At 42.5% G+C, this 17,201-nt stretch overlaps 1 protein-coding gene across 4 annotated transcripts in view; it reads right to left on the minus strand.

Moving 5' to 3' along the window:
• DYM (dymeclin) overlaps positions 1–17,201 on the minus strand; it is a 206,929-nt gene that overhangs the window by 63,252 nt on the left and 126,476 nt on the right. For all 4 annotated transcript variants that reach the window (XM_027896872.1, XM_027896874.1, XM_027896871.1 and 1 more), the window contains one exon: positions 2,835–2,937. In XM_027896872.1, coding sequence (XP_027752673.1) covers positions 2,835–2,937 — 103 coding nt within the window. The remainder of the gene's footprint in view (positions 1–2,834; positions 2,938–17,201) is intronic.

Below are 17,201 nucleotides of genomic sequence, written 5' to 3' on the forward strand. Positions count from 1 at the left end.
ACATTAGGCTGTAATCAAATTACCAGGAAAATCACTGATATGTTTACTTAAGTAATTTGTCTTGATTTGAACTGAAAGAAGCAAAAATCCTCAATTATTTTATTACCAGTTCTCTTAGTTTGCTGAGAATTTTGGAAAACGTGCTTTCATTGAATGCGAGAAAGCAATAAAGATAACCTTTAGTGGATATTTCCCATTTCTTCAAGCCTGGAGACAAGGACAAGGGGATCAAAGTGTGGTATTTCAAAACAGGTCAATGCTGCTATGAAAACAATGAATAATAAAGCTTATGAAACAACGAGTAAACAAAGCAGCATGAGAATTAGTCTAAGCAAGGATCCTGTCTTTGAGGCAATGGTTTAATGACAGGGGGTGGTTCTCTCTTCCCTGCTGGCTTCTCCATCCTGCTCCTGAATCCCATCACACTGACAGGAGTTTATCGGGAAAGGATGAGGAAACTGGTCCAGCCTTAACAAATGGAACAACTTGTTCTTTTCTTTTATAAAGACCAGAAAAACCTCAACAAGAACAACGTGGAAGGGACCTTAAAGCTCATCTCATTCCACTCCCTGCCATGGACAGGGACAACTTCCACTAGATCAGATTGCTGATCAACCTGGCCTTGGACATTTCCAGGGATTCAGGGGCAGCCACAGCTTCTCTGGGAAACCTGTGCCAGGGCCTCACCACCCCCAGAGCCAAGAATTTCTTCCCAGTATTTAACCCAACCCTACTCTCTCTGTGAGTTTGAAGCCATTCCCCCTTTCCTGTTCCTCCATCCCTTGTCCATTCCAGCTCTCTTGGAGTCTCTTTAGGCCCTTGAAGGGGCTCTCAGATCTCCCCGGAGACTTCTCCAAAAACCTGCGCAGAGCAAGCAAAATGGGAATCATCCCCTTCTTTAGCATAAACACAGAGGTACAAAGGGCTTCAGGACTTCAGACATTTCAGCCACCTCAGTTCCTACAATCTTCCTTATTCTAAAAGACAGCATAAACATGAACTTTCGGAATATGCTGAAGCGATGAAACCTGGCCTAAACTTTTATTTAGTCGACTGGCTATGGCTCAGATTGAGCGGGAACATGAGCAATTAGAGAGGACAAAAAAAAAAAAGAAAAAGACCAGAAAGCCGCCCATAACAGTTTACCTTATCCTTTCAAAGCACAGGCCATGACCTTATCTCACTCTCCCCTGCACCCATCTTTCCAACTGCTCTCTTTCTTTCCTCCACCCCTATGTCATACCAACCATAAGAGACAAGAAATCCACTGAAGAGTCTGAGCCTCTTGGCCGCACTCCAGAGTACAAAACCTATAAAATGTTTTTCAGCACCAAACTCTTACACACCCCAAAATATAAGCACACACATATATATATATATATCTTCACATGCCTAAGTGTGCATGGACATACATATATATATTTATGTATATGTGCTCTTATACAAACACGTGTGTACCATGCTGTTTGCTTTTCTCTGAACAGTGGGGACGGCATTTTAGGAAAAACAAGTAAGGATCTTTCTTCATAAAATCAGCGTCTTCCTGACAAGAAGCTCCTATTCCCCAGAAGCAAACCCATGGAAAAAAAAGCCAGAAAAAGGCCAAGGGGCCTAACGTCTTGGGGGCTTTCAGTTGTTCATGCCCATGCAGATGAAAGAGCTTTATCCAGCTTGTGCATCACCTCACAAGGCAAACAGGAGTGGGACCTCCTGCTCTTCAACCACAGACTAATTTGAGGGTGTTCTTGCTGAAATGTTTCAAGTTCCGAAAATTAAAGGTCTTGAGAGCAATTTCTGGGAGGGAAATCAGAAGGCCTAAAACCACGGGTGCTGTTAGGAGTTTCACGTGACTTAGGGCACAGAAAGGCAGCAGGAGTACACAGGAAAATCCTGCAAGTGATTAATTTGCTTTACAAACCCACATGTCTCTGAAATAAAAAAGTGCCTCTAGTTTGTACGGTATGTGTCAGAGATAACTAAGGGATGCAGGTTAAGAAACCTCGTTAGTTGTATTAGATTTAAGTCACCAAACTACTATATCAAATTATTTCTTTAGGTATTTTTATACTTAATGTTAGAGTAATATGGTATGTAAAGCCTCAAGCAGGCATGTCCTGGACCTTGTACTAATCCTGAAAATAAAACAGTTGTTACATTTTCATCCTCAAAAATCCCAAACAACTGATAAATCAAGTCTTTTCTTTTTTTTCTCTTCACCCAGTATTGCAGTGAGAGTTCAAATGAGTACAAACCAAAGATACTTCAGCAGTACAAAGACATTATTCAAGTCCTTGCAAGATGTCTCCTTCTCGTACCGAAACTAGAGATTTTCCAACAAGCCGTGCAATTAAATTACAAAATTGTTGCCTATTTGTGGGCACTGGCTCAGCAAACTGAAGAGAAATGTAAGTATCCATGTGCTCATAACATACCAATTTGCCCCATGACTACAGTAGTCCCCCAAAAGGCTCACTGGGAATTGTTTCCAATCATTTTTTAGGCATTTTAACATAATGCGGATGCCAAAGTCCTGTTCTTAAAAATAATGTTTTCAACTGTGTCATTTAAACATCCTGAGTTACAAATGGCTCGAAAATCATGAGCTGACAGCAAGTCTCTTTGCTCTGAACCGTTGTGGGTTTGCTTTGCCACTTTTAAGTGTAATTCTTGGGCTTTTTAAAGGCGTCTCAGACATGACATCACTCACACAGGATCCTGTATTTTGATGTCGGTGATTGCTCAGCTGTCACACTTTGAGAATTCTTTGCAGATTTAGGAATGTGCCACTTGTTTTTTTTAAAATCACCCACTGCAACATTCAGTCTGATACTCACATAATCAGGACACGGAGAGTCGCTTGAACTCAGGGAACCTCTTAAGGACTGTGTGGCTTGTTCCAGCACTTTGTTGTGTTTTTTAGACAACAGAGAAAATAAACTGGAAAAAAAAAAAAAAAGGAAAAAAATAATCAAAATAATTTCACAATAATGTCCTGAAACAGTTAGACCATTCAGTCAGAGGAAATGTTTTATTCTATACACAAGATCTTGAGAATGCAATGCACGATAGTTACATTATTTATTTATTTATTTCACACCTGGTTAAGCAACAGAAGTTTGAATCAGAAATATTCCATACAACAAATGATGTGAAGAACACTCACTGTTTACGATTAAATTCTTAAAAGTCAAACTGTTACAGAAGGAATGGCATACATGCATTTTTAGTTCATAACCAGTTTGTGTTCACTAAAATGCAATTTTTAAGCGCAGTACCTCATGCACTACACTGCAATACATCCTTAAGCATCTCGTGTACTATTCCTTTTAATAGCCTAATTGCTTAGACAGGAGAAATCCAAGGAGAATGGTGGAAGCAGCAGCAGTGGGCAAAGGCCACCAACCAGTGCTCAGCAGCTTTTAGGAGTCAGATGCTTCTCTAAAGCCCCCTGTACCTCAAATACGGCTTTCAACTCACAGACAACCCCATCCCAATTTTAAGAGCTGTTTTGGTTGCAGAAGAGCTTCTAAGATCATCAGGTCTGACCATTTCCCCAGCACTGCCAAGGCCACCCCTAGCCCATGTCCCCAAGTGCCACATCCACACAGTTTTGGAATCCCTCCAGGGATGGAGACTCCACCCTGGGCAGCCTGTGAAAGGACAACCCTTCCTACGGAGAAATTTTCCCAAATATCTAATCTAAACCTCCCCTGGTGCAACTTGGGGCCATTTAATCTTGTTATAGCTCAGATGTTTTCAGGCTTTCTGTGTTTAAAACCATTATTTGGGCTTCTTTTTGGAGCAGTAGAGGACTCCTATCAGGCTTTCCTAGGATGACTATGTGTGTCCTTAGAGGATGCCATGACAAATAAGCACCACTAAGGCTGACACTGGTGAGGTCCTGGCACAGGTTGCCCAGAGAAGCTGTGGCTGCTCCTGGATCCCTGGAAGTGTCCAAGGCCAAGTTGGACGGGGCTTGGAGCAACCTGGGATAGTGGGAGGTGTCCCTGCCCACGGCAGGGAGTGGAATGGGATGAGTTTTGAGGTCCTTTCTGACCCAAACCAGTCTGAGGCTCTAAGAACAAAATTCAGTTAAAAGTAGCAAAAAAAAACTACCTCAGTGTTATGCTCTGGATAACCACTATTTCTTGGAACTGGAGGACAGTCTCACCGCTTCGAGGCATGAAATTCCTTTTCTGCCTCAGGAAATGATGCTCAGCACTTGAAGAAGTTCTCTGAATTTTTCAAACTTAGAATGTATCATTCCTATTGCATCCTCTACAGAGCGTAAGAGTAGTTTCCTCACAGTTATCAGTGCTTGTCCCCACGTTGCTAGTCAAGAGCCTCAGGACAAGGCTTTTCCAACACTTCTCGCTGCCATGAGGTATTAGTTACGTTTCTCAAGCTCAAATCCTAGCTCTTGAGAGCAAGCTCAGTAAATTCCACAGCTAGATACAGTTGTGGCTTTCCACCTCTCTCGCCCTCCCATATTCTGTTATTGCATTCACAATCTGAAGGGTTTTTTTTTCCCAAATCAGTATATTTGGATGTGCAAACTTGTTGTTCTTGGTTGGAAACAGCAGCACTACTTTTCCAATTTTTGAAGGCTCAGATTTCAGAGATACTGTCATCAGCACCATCTAGTGCTGTGGAGACAGAATAATCAGTTAAAACCAACACAGTGATGCTTATGGGAGGGTGCAGCAAGAACAGGTTAAATCTGGTGTCTGAATGCTTCTGAAGATACAGATAATTTCACAAAGAGGAAGAATTTGGAATAAAAAGGATTTCCAACTAGATTCCTCTCCAAAATACATAAAGCACTTTTGGTTCAAAAGGAAATTTAAATATAAACAAAGAAGAGGGATCAAGAATTTTGGAAAGTGCATTTATTCAGCATATGAGAAGAGGAAAATGCACATCCACTGGTATTCCACACAGAATTGGAACAGCAAAAAGCAAATTTATTACCTCTGACAGAAATGTAGAGAACTGAGAAAAAGAAGGGTAAAGGAAAAGGACAGAGGATTATTTCTTCACATCCTATTTTTGCTTCCTTAAATTCTTTCCTTTAAAAAAAAAAAAAAATTAGGTGTACTATAACAAAACTAGAGTTTATGGCATAGGGAAGCCCTTGGTGGCTGATCTCTAGTTCCACAGGAGCAGTGAGGGGCTGTTATACATTGCCTCTAGCACAGGGGCTTCCCCTTGCAAAGTTCTGCATTCCTGCCACAGGTTCATGTCCTTCACACCATGCTGAGACAATTCTTTGTGGGACCACTGCCCAGGACACAGAAATTCACGTTAAAAAAAAAAATCAACAAAAATTCTTTTCTTCGTAAATCCACTATCTTTCTCAAAGGACCACCCCTTAGAAGAGCACAAGGGCAGGGATGCATGGGCAGGAGTTTTTCATACTAAATTTTTCATAATAAAAATACATAGAACTGCAAGTTTAACTGGAATGTTACAGTTAAACAGAATAAAAAATAAGACCAGATATGTGATTTACAGATGAATTTGGAGCTCCCAGGGAAGTACCATTGCCTCCTGAAATGGTGCAAAAATTCCACACCAAGTCATTCACTTATTATTATGCCACTAACTCTTAAAAAGGCCTTGATAAATACCAGATTAATTTTTAAAATCTCAGTACAGGCTTAGCTGCAGTCACCAAAAGGCATTTGTATGAACTTTAGCTTATAAACATCTTCCACCATCAACAAATGCTGCCTTCCAAAGGAGGTGCTTGATTTTGCAGAAGTCACATATGCAGTGTCTGTAAAACACTGGGTTTGATTTTGACTTCTAAGGCACGAATAAAGCAACTTAAGAAAGGCAAAAACGCTTTAAGACCAGGTTGTTCTCCTCCCCACAACAAGGTAAAAGTGCCAGTTCACACAGAAGTGGAAATTAAGACTGTTCCTCAAGTTTGCCTTCACGTGTCCTAGTCACACTTCTATTTTTGAACAGAAATACACATATACTGTGTGGTCACTGAGGGTAGCCTGCAAAGGCTGACAAGAATATGGATTTTTCTACCAGAATACTTCCTCTCTTTCATCCCTTCTTCTCCATCGACTGTCAGACAGGCTGCAGAGCTCAACAGCCCTTTCATCTTCCCCATCATGGACATTTTATAATAATAACAACAATTAAGTCATGTTCAGAGCAGTGAAAACATCTTGGTACCTCAACCCATCCCTCACTCACAGAAGTCCTTATGGGCCGATGCTTAGCAAACAAAATAAAATGTTGGAATTATAGCAAGATGAGATAACAGCTGGCATCTGTTACGAAGATTATGAATTATCAGCTGGCATCACCGGGAAGAAATTCCTGGCCGTGAGGGTGGTGAGGCCCTGGCACAGGCTGACCAGAGAAGCTGTGGCTGCCCCTGGATCCCTGGAAGTGTCCCAGGTCAGGTTGGACGGGGCTTGGAGCCACCTGGGCTAGTGGAAGGTGTCCCTGCCCGAGGCAGGGGGTGGGAACAAGATGATCCTCAAGGTCCCTTCCAACGCAAACCGTTGCAGGATAATATGATCTGTTACAGATCACACCATCGATGAGCTCAGTCAGCAAGGAACAATAATCTCAAGGTCTCTTGTTTCTGATTTTAAGGAATTAAAAACAACATTGGTTTCTTGTCTCCCCCTGTGAAGAAGTTGTTTTTAATTTATCACAAGGCTGAACTTCGATAAATAAAAAAAAAATTATTAGAGAGTAAAGAGTAATGGTTGCTTAAATACCAGTGATTTGATTAAGTGCTATTTGAGCACACAATAAAATTCAAAACTGTAATATATGAACTTTACGCTTCAAAAAGTCAACTCCACAAAGCCTGTAGATCCAAAAAAAAAAAAAAGAGTCAATAAGGAGACTCATTTAACAAGTTCCTCAGAAAGTCTGATTTACATCAGCTCAAAACAGCTCATAAAGTACACTTCTCACATCAGAAAATAAATGTATAAAATGGAAATTTTATAACAAAAAATTTGGAAAAAGATATGGGAATTAAAATTAAAAGTTGAAAGGAAATCCAAAGCTAGAATTTGCCAGAAAATGAAGCTTTCTGAAAGCTTTGCACAGCTTTGCACAGGAAAGGTACCAGTGGGTTTTATTTTAAGAAAACAAATAGGGTGCCCCAAGGAAATTACATGCCAGTTTATCCCGAGCAGAATAATGGAACTGTGATTGTGAGACTCATTCCAAGGAGGGAATCACTGGCATTGAAAAATACACGCTGTCAATTTTTTTTCATTGAGACGAGAAATAAAATAAAGCACAATAGCACCCCTGTTGCAACAGACTTCTACACGTCATTCGTACGACTTCGTTCCACCTGGGATTCTTTTTTTTTTTTTTTAAATTAGGACAGTTGAATGACAAAAAGCAACACAGAATGCATTCTACGAACTGAAAATCTCAACAGCCTGAAAAATCTTCACATTTGAATTGAAACAAGCTTTCCTAATGGGGCCAAAAAGGAATATATTCTTGGCCGGACTAAATACCAAAAGCTATTAAACACTTTTGCTAAAGCTACAAAAATACTTTCAATACACAAGATATATGAGGTGACTGATATTATTGATATACATCAACAACAAAGAAATGCCAGTGGCTGGAGCTGTGCCAGGGCAGGCTCAGGTTGGATCTCAGGGAAAGGTTCTTCCCCCAGAGGGTGGTTGGCACTGAACAGGCTCCCCAGGGCAGTGGGCACAGCCCCAAGGCTGCCAGAGCTCCAGGAGCATTTGGATTACACTCCCAGGGACAGGGTGGGATTGTTGGGGTGTCTGGGAGTCCCCAGGAGTGGGACTGGATGACCCCTGTGGGTCCCCTCCAGCTTTGGATATTCTATGATTCTATAAAACATTACGTGCAAATGGTAGAGTCATTACAGGAGTGGCAAATAAAGAGAAAAGGCATTTTGATCAGATTGTTTTTTACCTTTCAAAGAATTGGACACAAGATCAACCTGCAGAGATTTAATCCAGCCAAACTTGAAGGCATAAATGTAGCAGTAGAGGATCCAATCTGTTCCCTAAGTGTGAAGGAGCAGCAACTGCTGCCCATAAATGCATCAGAGCTGCTGGAAGAGCAACTGAGTTTGGTTTTAACTAAAATATGGCCCCTCACAACAAGAGAGACACTGAGGGGATGGAGCGTGTGCAGGGAAGGGAACGGAGCTGGGGAAGGGGCTGGAGCAGCAGGAGCGGCTGAGGGAGCTGGGGGGGCTCATCCTGGAGAAAAGGAGGCTCAGGGGGGACCTTCTGGCTCTGCAACTCCCTGATGGGAAGGGGGAGCCAGGGGAGGGTCAGGCTCCTCTCCCAGGAAACAAGGGACAGGAAAGGGAGAAACAGCCTCAAATTGTGCCAGGGGAGGATTAGATTGGATATTAGGGAAAATTTGTCCATGGAAGGGGCTGTCCTGCCCAGGGCAGCGGTGGACTCCCCACTCCTGGAGGGATTGAAAAGCCATGTGGACGTGGCATTTGGGGACATGGGTTAGTGGTGGCCTTGGCAATGCTGGGGGAATGTGCAGACTCAAGCTTAGATGTCTTTTCCAACTAAAAGATTTCAGAAGAAAAAAAAAAAAGTTACTGCAACAGAAAGTTAAGCACCATTACAGAATCACAGATTTCTTTTACAAAGGAGGGTGAAACCAGGCTTGAGGTGCAAAAAATTCCTCTTTACAATGTCATAGCAGCAGCAGAAAGGAGCAAACAATCTTGGAGGAAAGAGAATCTCAATAACAAGCGTACAAGATGAGCTCAGACTGATGCTGTGATACAGAGATGGAAGCCTTAAAAATAGGGTCATGGACAGAGAGTGGGAGACAAACTGAGGGCATCAGCAGGGGAAGGTCACATTTAGTTATACGACAGGAAAAAGGGATAAGATTTGGATTTCTCCCAATCCAAATTACTAATGAGCTCCTCAATGTGAACTTTTCATTTATCTGAATATTTAGAAATATTCTATATGTGCTGAGTAGAGAGTTACTTGAGGACCAAAGCTCTGCTCCACAGAATCTAGTTGAAGCTTGGAATTCAGAAGTTCTGACCCTTTTCTCCTCGCTCTCCTTTGCTTCAGAAGCGCTGCAAGCAAACTGAACAGCACACAAACACTAACCCCTATCTGGTGAGGGAAAAAAACCAGTTCCATGGATCAAAAAATTTGATGATGAATGTTCTCAAACAATTCAGCAATACTCCGTGCTGTTTATTCTCTCTGCTCCCATATGCATGGCAAAATGTACTATTGTTCTTCATTTTAAAGAATTAAATGTAAGCCCTAAAAACCAAAACCACGTTACGCAAACACTCCTTAAACAATAGGGTTTTACAATGCCACAATCATATTAGAAAAAAAGCTCCCTTCTATAGGAAGCTCTAAAAATATCTTATTTTTGAAACCTGACATCTAGAAGTTTAAACCCAAACCTCGATCCCTGTATCTGTAAGGAACACTTCTTTGGTTGGACTTCTTTTTTTTTTTATTATTTTTTTAAATGGATTACAGGAAAAAAAAGAGTGTGCTGTGACACAAGAACTCTGTACACGGGTTGAATAAAGTTTCATGGATGGTCACACAAGACATCATAACAAAACAAACGCCCTGTGCTGTTTCATTTGAAACACAATAAATGCATTGTCCTAAAAGTCATGTACAGGGGACAGGTTGTAAGCAAGTGCAGCCTTTGTGTGGGTGACGGGGAAGTGCCCTGTGAGCACTCAAGGATCCCAGGCCTGGGAGAAATCCACGTAGCACAAATACAAGCAGAAAAAAAGTCACTAAGTCCCCGAGGCCCCGTAGCTACTAAAGAGCCCTTAAGGTTTTTTTACATCTGAATTATCCAAGCTGCAGTAGCACTTACATAGAAATATGGAGAGAGAATAGCCATGGAGAACTCCAGGGGCCCTGCAGGGCAGTTTATTCCATGAGGGACAGTGATCTTATTTATTTGAGCACAACTCCAATTCCTGGGAGATATTCAGGATCCCAGGAAAGGGAATTCAACCAATTAAGATATCAAATTGCTAAACAGAATGCAAGAACACACTTTGTACCTTCCTTCCTGATCTTGTAAAGTGAAGCATGGCTACCTTCTCCTGAATAAAGCTTTGCTATACTTACTACCAGGCCCACCTGGCTTGTGGAGATGGTGTGAAACCAAGAGACTCACAGTGCAGACTCCACAAACGTCATGCACTCAAATAACATCATTTGTATGGGTACCACTGATGGACGAAGAGGGTGGATCAGGGGATGAAAAGATCCTCTCTCAGGTAGTAAAAAGTTCTCATGAGGCTGGAATTCCCATGTTATGACTTTGCTGGGCAGTGACCTGACTTTTTTTAGCTTTTCTTGTCTCATGCCTTCTCAAAAATACAAGTTTGTGTCCCCTTGGAAGCAGGCTGTGTGCCTCAGCTACTGGCAATTACAGCACAAATCCTGAAGCATAGAATCATGGAATCCTAGAATGGGTTGGGTTGGAAGGGACCTTAAAGATCATCTTGTTCCACTCCTTGCCATGGGCAGGGACACCTTCCACCAGCCCAGGTTGCTCCAAGCCCCATCCAACCTGTCCTTCAACACTTCCAGGGATCCATTGGCAGCCACAGCAGCTCTGGGCGACCCGTGCCAGGGCCTCACCACCCTCTGAGTAAAGAATTTCTTCCCAATATCCAACTTAAATCTCCCCTCTGCCAGTTTAAGACCGTTCCCCCTTGTCCTGTCACTACACACCCATTTAGAGAATCGCTCTCCCAAGCCACCCTCTTGCCTCACAGAGGATTTTGATGCAGCCTGGGTGAGCAGACGATTCCTGTCCCATCTCCCTGTTAAACAGGAAGCATTAAGGACCACTCTTTCAGTTCTGCAATCCTAAACTTTATCGTAATAAAGGATGTACTGCAAGATATCTTTATTCCCAGCAAAAGCAACCCATTAATTTTAAAGAGTATCCTTTCATCTGCCACTGCTTACGTATCCAGCCATGTGATAAGTATGTTACCTAGAAGTCATGTGCCATAAAGCCATACCACATTCTGTCTCATAGAGGACAATATTATTAATCAGAATATTATTATAATAAGTAGCGAAAACACACAGTCACCATACACTGGTGTGTATACAAGCAAATTCAGAAACAACTTAGAACAATTAAGGGAGGCTTTTCATTAACGAACAGGATTTCCTGCTAAAATGGAGTTGAAAAGACAATGACAGCAGTAAAAGCAAGGAAGAAAGGAATTTGATGTGGCAAGACTAAAGTAAATATTTACAAAATAAGCCAAGAGTTTAATTTGCAGAGAACCGGGAAATGTATTTTTCAACCGAAGGCATAAACTGTTCGGCAGCTCGTGGCCTCTTTCCAGCCAATGTTGGGAAATTGATGCTCCTATCGCTAGAGAGGCAAAAGGAACAGAAAGCAGTAAAATACTTCCCCCTGTATCTTGGTACAGATCGTTTCATTCCCCTTTAGTCTGTCATGCCAAATAACATCCTTGAAATTCCACTTGAAGGGCAGGGTCAGGAGAGGATGAGGAGCACAGCTTAGGATCACCGTCTCCCTAACTCCATGCTGTGTTAAAGTGTAAACCGAATAACCAGACTGGGGTCTTCCATGGACTGAATTCCCCCAAGCAAATCCTACAGAACACGGTGATTTTGGCGGGGCATTTTACCGAGCACCTTCTCTCTGCTGTATTTTTCTGTAATCAAGCGAGTGGCAGGTTGGAAACTGAATTCTGGAAGGCTGAAAGCTAAGGGAGGAAAATGTGTGCAGTCCAGTACAAACAGAGCACATGTTTTCAAAGCTCAGACTAAATATGAAGTTTATTCTGAGCTTAATATCTCCTAACCTGTCTTAGGTGTCTCAGGGCATCAATGTAATTCCTCTCAATGATCCCTGTGTTTGCCCCGTTATTATTTTGTAAGAATACTGAATGGGCAGAGTCCACAATATCTCCACTTCATCTACTTGCTCTTCATTCAATAGGCTAAGTGTCTCATAGCTGCTGAGAGATGACATTTGCCTTGAATTAGGACAAAACTCTGTGGGTGAGAATCAGAGGAAATTGCTGGAGAGAGCAGCCTGAGCAAAACTCCCACCCAAAAACCCGAGGACAGACTCTGAACAAAGAAACAACAACATGCAAATTAAAAAGACAACAGTGCCAAGCAACCTAAGGTCCAAATCCCCGTCCTTTGAGCAGCTCTGATTTGGCACAGCTTTGCTCAGACGCAGTGGGCGTGCATGTACCTATGTATTTATATGTATTTATATATATTTGGGCCCTTGCTAAACTTACAAAGAAAATTTTTGTGCCTCTCTGAATTCACTCTGGCAGGAAGGAATCTGGATCCACTTTAGGAGTTAACAGACTTGTTCCACAGGCAGAAGGTCACAGGGTATGTGCATTGCTAACAGCCCTCTCTGGGATAAGGCCCAAGCAGAATTATGAGTCTGGAGTCTGCTTCTCTAACTGAGAGTCCTCACCGTCCCTGCCCTGGCAGTGGGAATCCATTCCCTGTGTCCTGTCCCTCCATCCCTTGTCCCCAGTCCCTCTCCAGCTCTCCTGGAGCCCCTTTAGGCCCTGGAAGGAGCTCTCAGGTCTCCCTGGAGACTCCTCTCCTCCAGGCTTTGATCTAACTTCATAAAACTGAGTTTCAATATCGAAGCAGTAGAACGAGAAACAAGCTGCTGTGAGGACACATCATTGTCCTGTAGACAGAGATATTATTTTTGTCTAATGCCTTCATTTCCTTTCCCCCCCCCGCCTTTCTTCCTAAAGGTCTCTTCGCCCTTCTTGCTCCACAGGAAGGAGTTTACTGTTTTCCTCATGGACTGACCTTCTCTTTGGTCAAAAAGAAATACGGAAAATAAGTTGGACTGAAAATAAGTATTGTAGTTACACATATTTTTTTATATTTTATTTAAACGTATTTCATGTATCAGTATTGTATTTATTTACAACAAAGCCATTCCTAAGGACCCTACAGAAATGGCCAAAAATTCAAAGCTGACATAGGTCCCACCGCTAAGATGTTCTCTGAAACATAATTTTGGATGCAAGGACTGTTTCTCACATAACAGTGAGGCCATTTCTAAACTTCCAGAACCCCATAAGGGAAGAAATTGAAAGATAACACATTTAAATCTGTGGATATCTTCCATAACTGCTCATAATCAGTAGGCTTTTTTTTTTTTTTTCCCCTCAATTCCCTGTATTTTCACTGTGAGTATTTCTGAACCACTGAAAAACTGTTATGAATACCACGGGCTCTAAAAAGATCAGTAATTAAGGAAATGAGTATTTTTGTCTTCCGGATGAAGTTTAGATGGCATGTGTTCAGTGTGCCTGAGGCCACACGGGGAATAAAGACAATGTAAAAAAAAAAAAAACAAAAAAACAAAGCAGTGAATAAGGCTACATTCAGAACAAAGCACAATGCACTATCACTAATTAAACATTGTATTTTGCTTTTGAAACAAAGATAATGAATTAAAATTTCTCAAACAACCCTAATCTATTATTTCCTGAACTCTGAGTAAAATTTCAGCATTGATCAGGACAATTTTTAGTGAGTAAGTGCATAAAACATAGCACATTGAGTGTATCACCACCTCATTCAGCAGAGTAGCACCACCCATACCGTGACTTTGGCTCAGACATCTAGTTTTACTGTATTTCCAGACATGAAAAAGCCCCACATATTTTGAGCGGCACTACTAAAAAGCCACGGTCTGAGCTGAACTTCACCAGGAAGTTCTTCAGCAGGATGTTCCTTCTCGGTGCGCAGACTGCAGCTCCCAAGGCACGTGTTCTCAAACCAGCACAGACAGAACTTCTAGGCAATTTTCAAATTTAGCTTATGCATTCCCAGCTGAAGGAATCCATGTCAGACATGAAATGCCTTGGAAGGAACAGAGGAGAGGACTTTATGCATGGTACTTTATAAGTCAAAATTCACCATACAATATGTGGTACGATATCACCCAAACCAGCTCGAGAAAAGGGCCCGTGGGAACCTCACAAGGTTCAACAAAACCAAGTTCTGGTGCTGCTCCTGGGGCAGCCCCTGGATCAATCCAGGCTGGGGATGGACAGATGGAGGAGCCCTGGGGAGAGGGTCCTGGGGGTGCTGGTGGGGCAGAGGCTGGACATGGCCCAGCCCAGAAACCCCCGTGCCCTGGGCTGATCCCCCAGCGTGGGCAGCAGGACAGGGGAGGATTCTGCCCCTCTGCCCCCTCAGGTGAGACCCCCCTGCAGAGCTGCCTCCAGCCCTGGGAACAACAGCACAGGGACATGGAGCTGCTGGAGAGAGTCCAGAGGAGGCCATGGAGATGCTGCCAGGGCTGGAGCCCCTCTGCTCTGGAGCCAGGCTGGGAGAGCTGGGGGGGTTCCCCTGGAGAAGAGAAGGCTCCAGGGAGACCTGAGAGCCCCTGGCAGGGCCTAAAGGGGCTCCAGGAGAGCTGGAGAGGGACTGGGGACAAGGGATGGAGGGACAGGGCACAGGGAATGGCTTCCCACTGCCAGAGGGCAGGGACAGATGTGATATCAGGAAAGAATTGTTGTCTGTGATGCTGGTGAGGCCCTGGCACAGGTTTTCCAGCTGTGACTGCCTCTGGATCCCTGGAAGTGTTGAAGGCCAGGCTGGATGAGCCTTGGAGCAATCTGGTCTAGTGGAAGATGCTCCTGCCCATGGCAGGGGGGTGGAACTGGATGACCTTGAAGGTCCCTTCCAACCCAAACCACTTTGTGATTCTACGATAAATTTATGCACCTACGTACACACACACGCTTTCCCCAGGGAGAGAGATTTATCACCTTCTCAGCAAACAGCACTGATCTGCAGAAACACATACTTTGAAAGAGATGAAATGCTTAAAAATGTTCAGAGGCACATGGAGGTACTAGTACTTCAAAAAAAAGCAAAAATGCAGGAAAAACACGGGATAATGTTTTTGAATACCAAGACCAAGATTAGGTTTAACTTCTATTACTAAATCTATCCTGCAATATCATAACAACATGGTACTTGAAGAATAAGTACCACAAGTAAAAATGGTCTGCATCCTTCATTGCAATGTCAACATCCATCTCCTTTGTTGCATTTCTGTGAATTTCTCTGCTTAGATATAAACCTGCAAAACGTAGCCTGTCATAAATAAACCTCTTTCTAAAGGACAATTCATGTCAAAATAGATGGGAAATAACAATAGGTGTTTTCATCCTGAAAAATATCTGCGTCATTGAGAGAAAACATTTATCAAGAGTATTAAATTTTTTGCAGGGGATGTTAATATCCAGTCAAAATCCAGCAGCAGTGAATGCTCAACAAAACAAGGGATAATGAAGCATTTCATAAGAGTGCAATTCACTATGGAAAAAGCTACGGTTAATGATCCACACAGAGGTTAACTTGGCTTTAGGAAGCCCCAGCCTGCCCTTGCCCAGCTCAGTGTAAGTGCTGTGCCAACATCCTGGGAAGTCAGCCCACGGCATTTTCTTAATTCCTGTTATTTAACATTTTTTGATTTATTTTCTTTATTTCTTTCTTCTTAGGAGCTACAGCCTCTCAGCAGCACCCATGCCCTTTCCTATGTATGTCTTAGAGATAACGCCAGGGCCTTTCATCTGCTTCGTTTTCTGTGTATCTTTATTATGAACAGTAAAGCTGACCTTCCTAACATCACATCATAAATTCGGAGTGTTTGGTGTTTTCTCCCCCTTGTTCTACAGCTCATAAAAAAAAAAAAAAAAAAAAAAAGGTGAAAAAACAACCTGTGATCCAGCCCTGGAGGAACTTCAAAGCTGTGTGGATGTGGCACTTGGGGACAGGGGTTAGTGGTGGTCCTGGCAGCGCTAGGGAATAGATGGACTCAGTGGTCTTAGAGAGTTTTTCCCACCTAAACAACTCCATGAAATGCAGAGCAAAGACCCGGGAAGGTTAAAAACACAACTCCTGGGTACAGCATACACATATCAAGAACACACCGTGGTCTTCAGCATGCACAGAACCCTTCCAGAAATACCCTACACGGAGTTCGAAACGCTCCTAAAGCTACTCATCGATGCAGGAAGATGACAGTTTCGGAACAGATCATCTGGAAGGCTTTAAGGAAGCAAAAATGTTCGGAGCACTGAGTTCACCCAGCTTTTGTCTCCATCAGCGGCACTGCTCTCCCAAACGACAAACACGTGCGACCCAAATCGCGGCGGCTCACAGCAGGAAAAGGCTTGTCAGCATCCTGAAGGAGCCCGGACTTGGACCTTCCCTTCATTTTTTTTTTTTTTTTTTTAAAATACTTTCCATATTTAGCAAAAGTCACGTCTCTTTACCCAAGTTTCATAATCCAACCTTGACGGAGCTGAAATGCAACCACGTTTCTTCACTCTGGTCTGCCTGCCAGTGTTTTTAATTTTACACTCCAGCGAAAAAGGTGTTACAGACATTACCGGTGAGATTGAGAAATGTTAAATGGGCACGAACAGCCCTTATGTAAGAGAAAGCAGGTTTTATTTTAGGTAACATTTTAAAGCTATTGTTCATTACTTTTCAGCAGGAAAAAGGTCATTATTTCCCACATAGACTGTCGTCCGAAATTACCTTACCCACTACTGAACTTGTCATTCTGAAGAGAGATTATTTTATTGCCTTCAGACAATCACACTCAAGTCTCAGGATTGGTGGGAAAACTAATACAGATTTGATTTAATGATTCATTTCAGCATTCTTGCTGTTGTGCAATATTTTTCCATCTTAAAAACTAACATGATAGCTTTTAAGTCCCAGTCCCTCAAGCTGCACAGTAATTAAATTTACATTGTCTTCAATTTATTTGGAAATTAACCTCCTTCCCACAGAGAAAAGAGGTTGTGCTGTACCTCCCACTCAGTTTTATAAATCTTATTCCCCTGTGCAATTCTTTCTGCCTCTATCAATCCAAAAATCCTCCTAAATTCCAAAACAATGCCCTCCCCAAAATGTACTTTTTGAAAAGACGCATTTCTGTGATGTTCCAGTTCATTCTGTTTTTCCCAAAGCAAAGACAACATTTCCAAGAACAGAATTCACAATGATAAAGCAAACACTAACAATTTTATATTCCATACTGTACAAAAAGCAATTACAACCCCCATGGGTTGGGATGTTAATTCCCCTCTACCTTGGGAAACAAACACTTGA

The sequence above is a fragment of the Empidonax traillii genome, unplaced genomic scaffold, assembly GCF_003031625.1.
Source record: "Empidonax traillii isolate 1590-97213 ecotype Southwest subspecies unplaced genomic scaffold, ASM303162v1 scaffold519:size850040, whole genome shotgun sequence".
Taxonomy (NCBI): domain Eukaryota; kingdom Metazoa; phylum Chordata; class Aves; order Passeriformes; family Tyrannidae; genus Empidonax; species Empidonax traillii.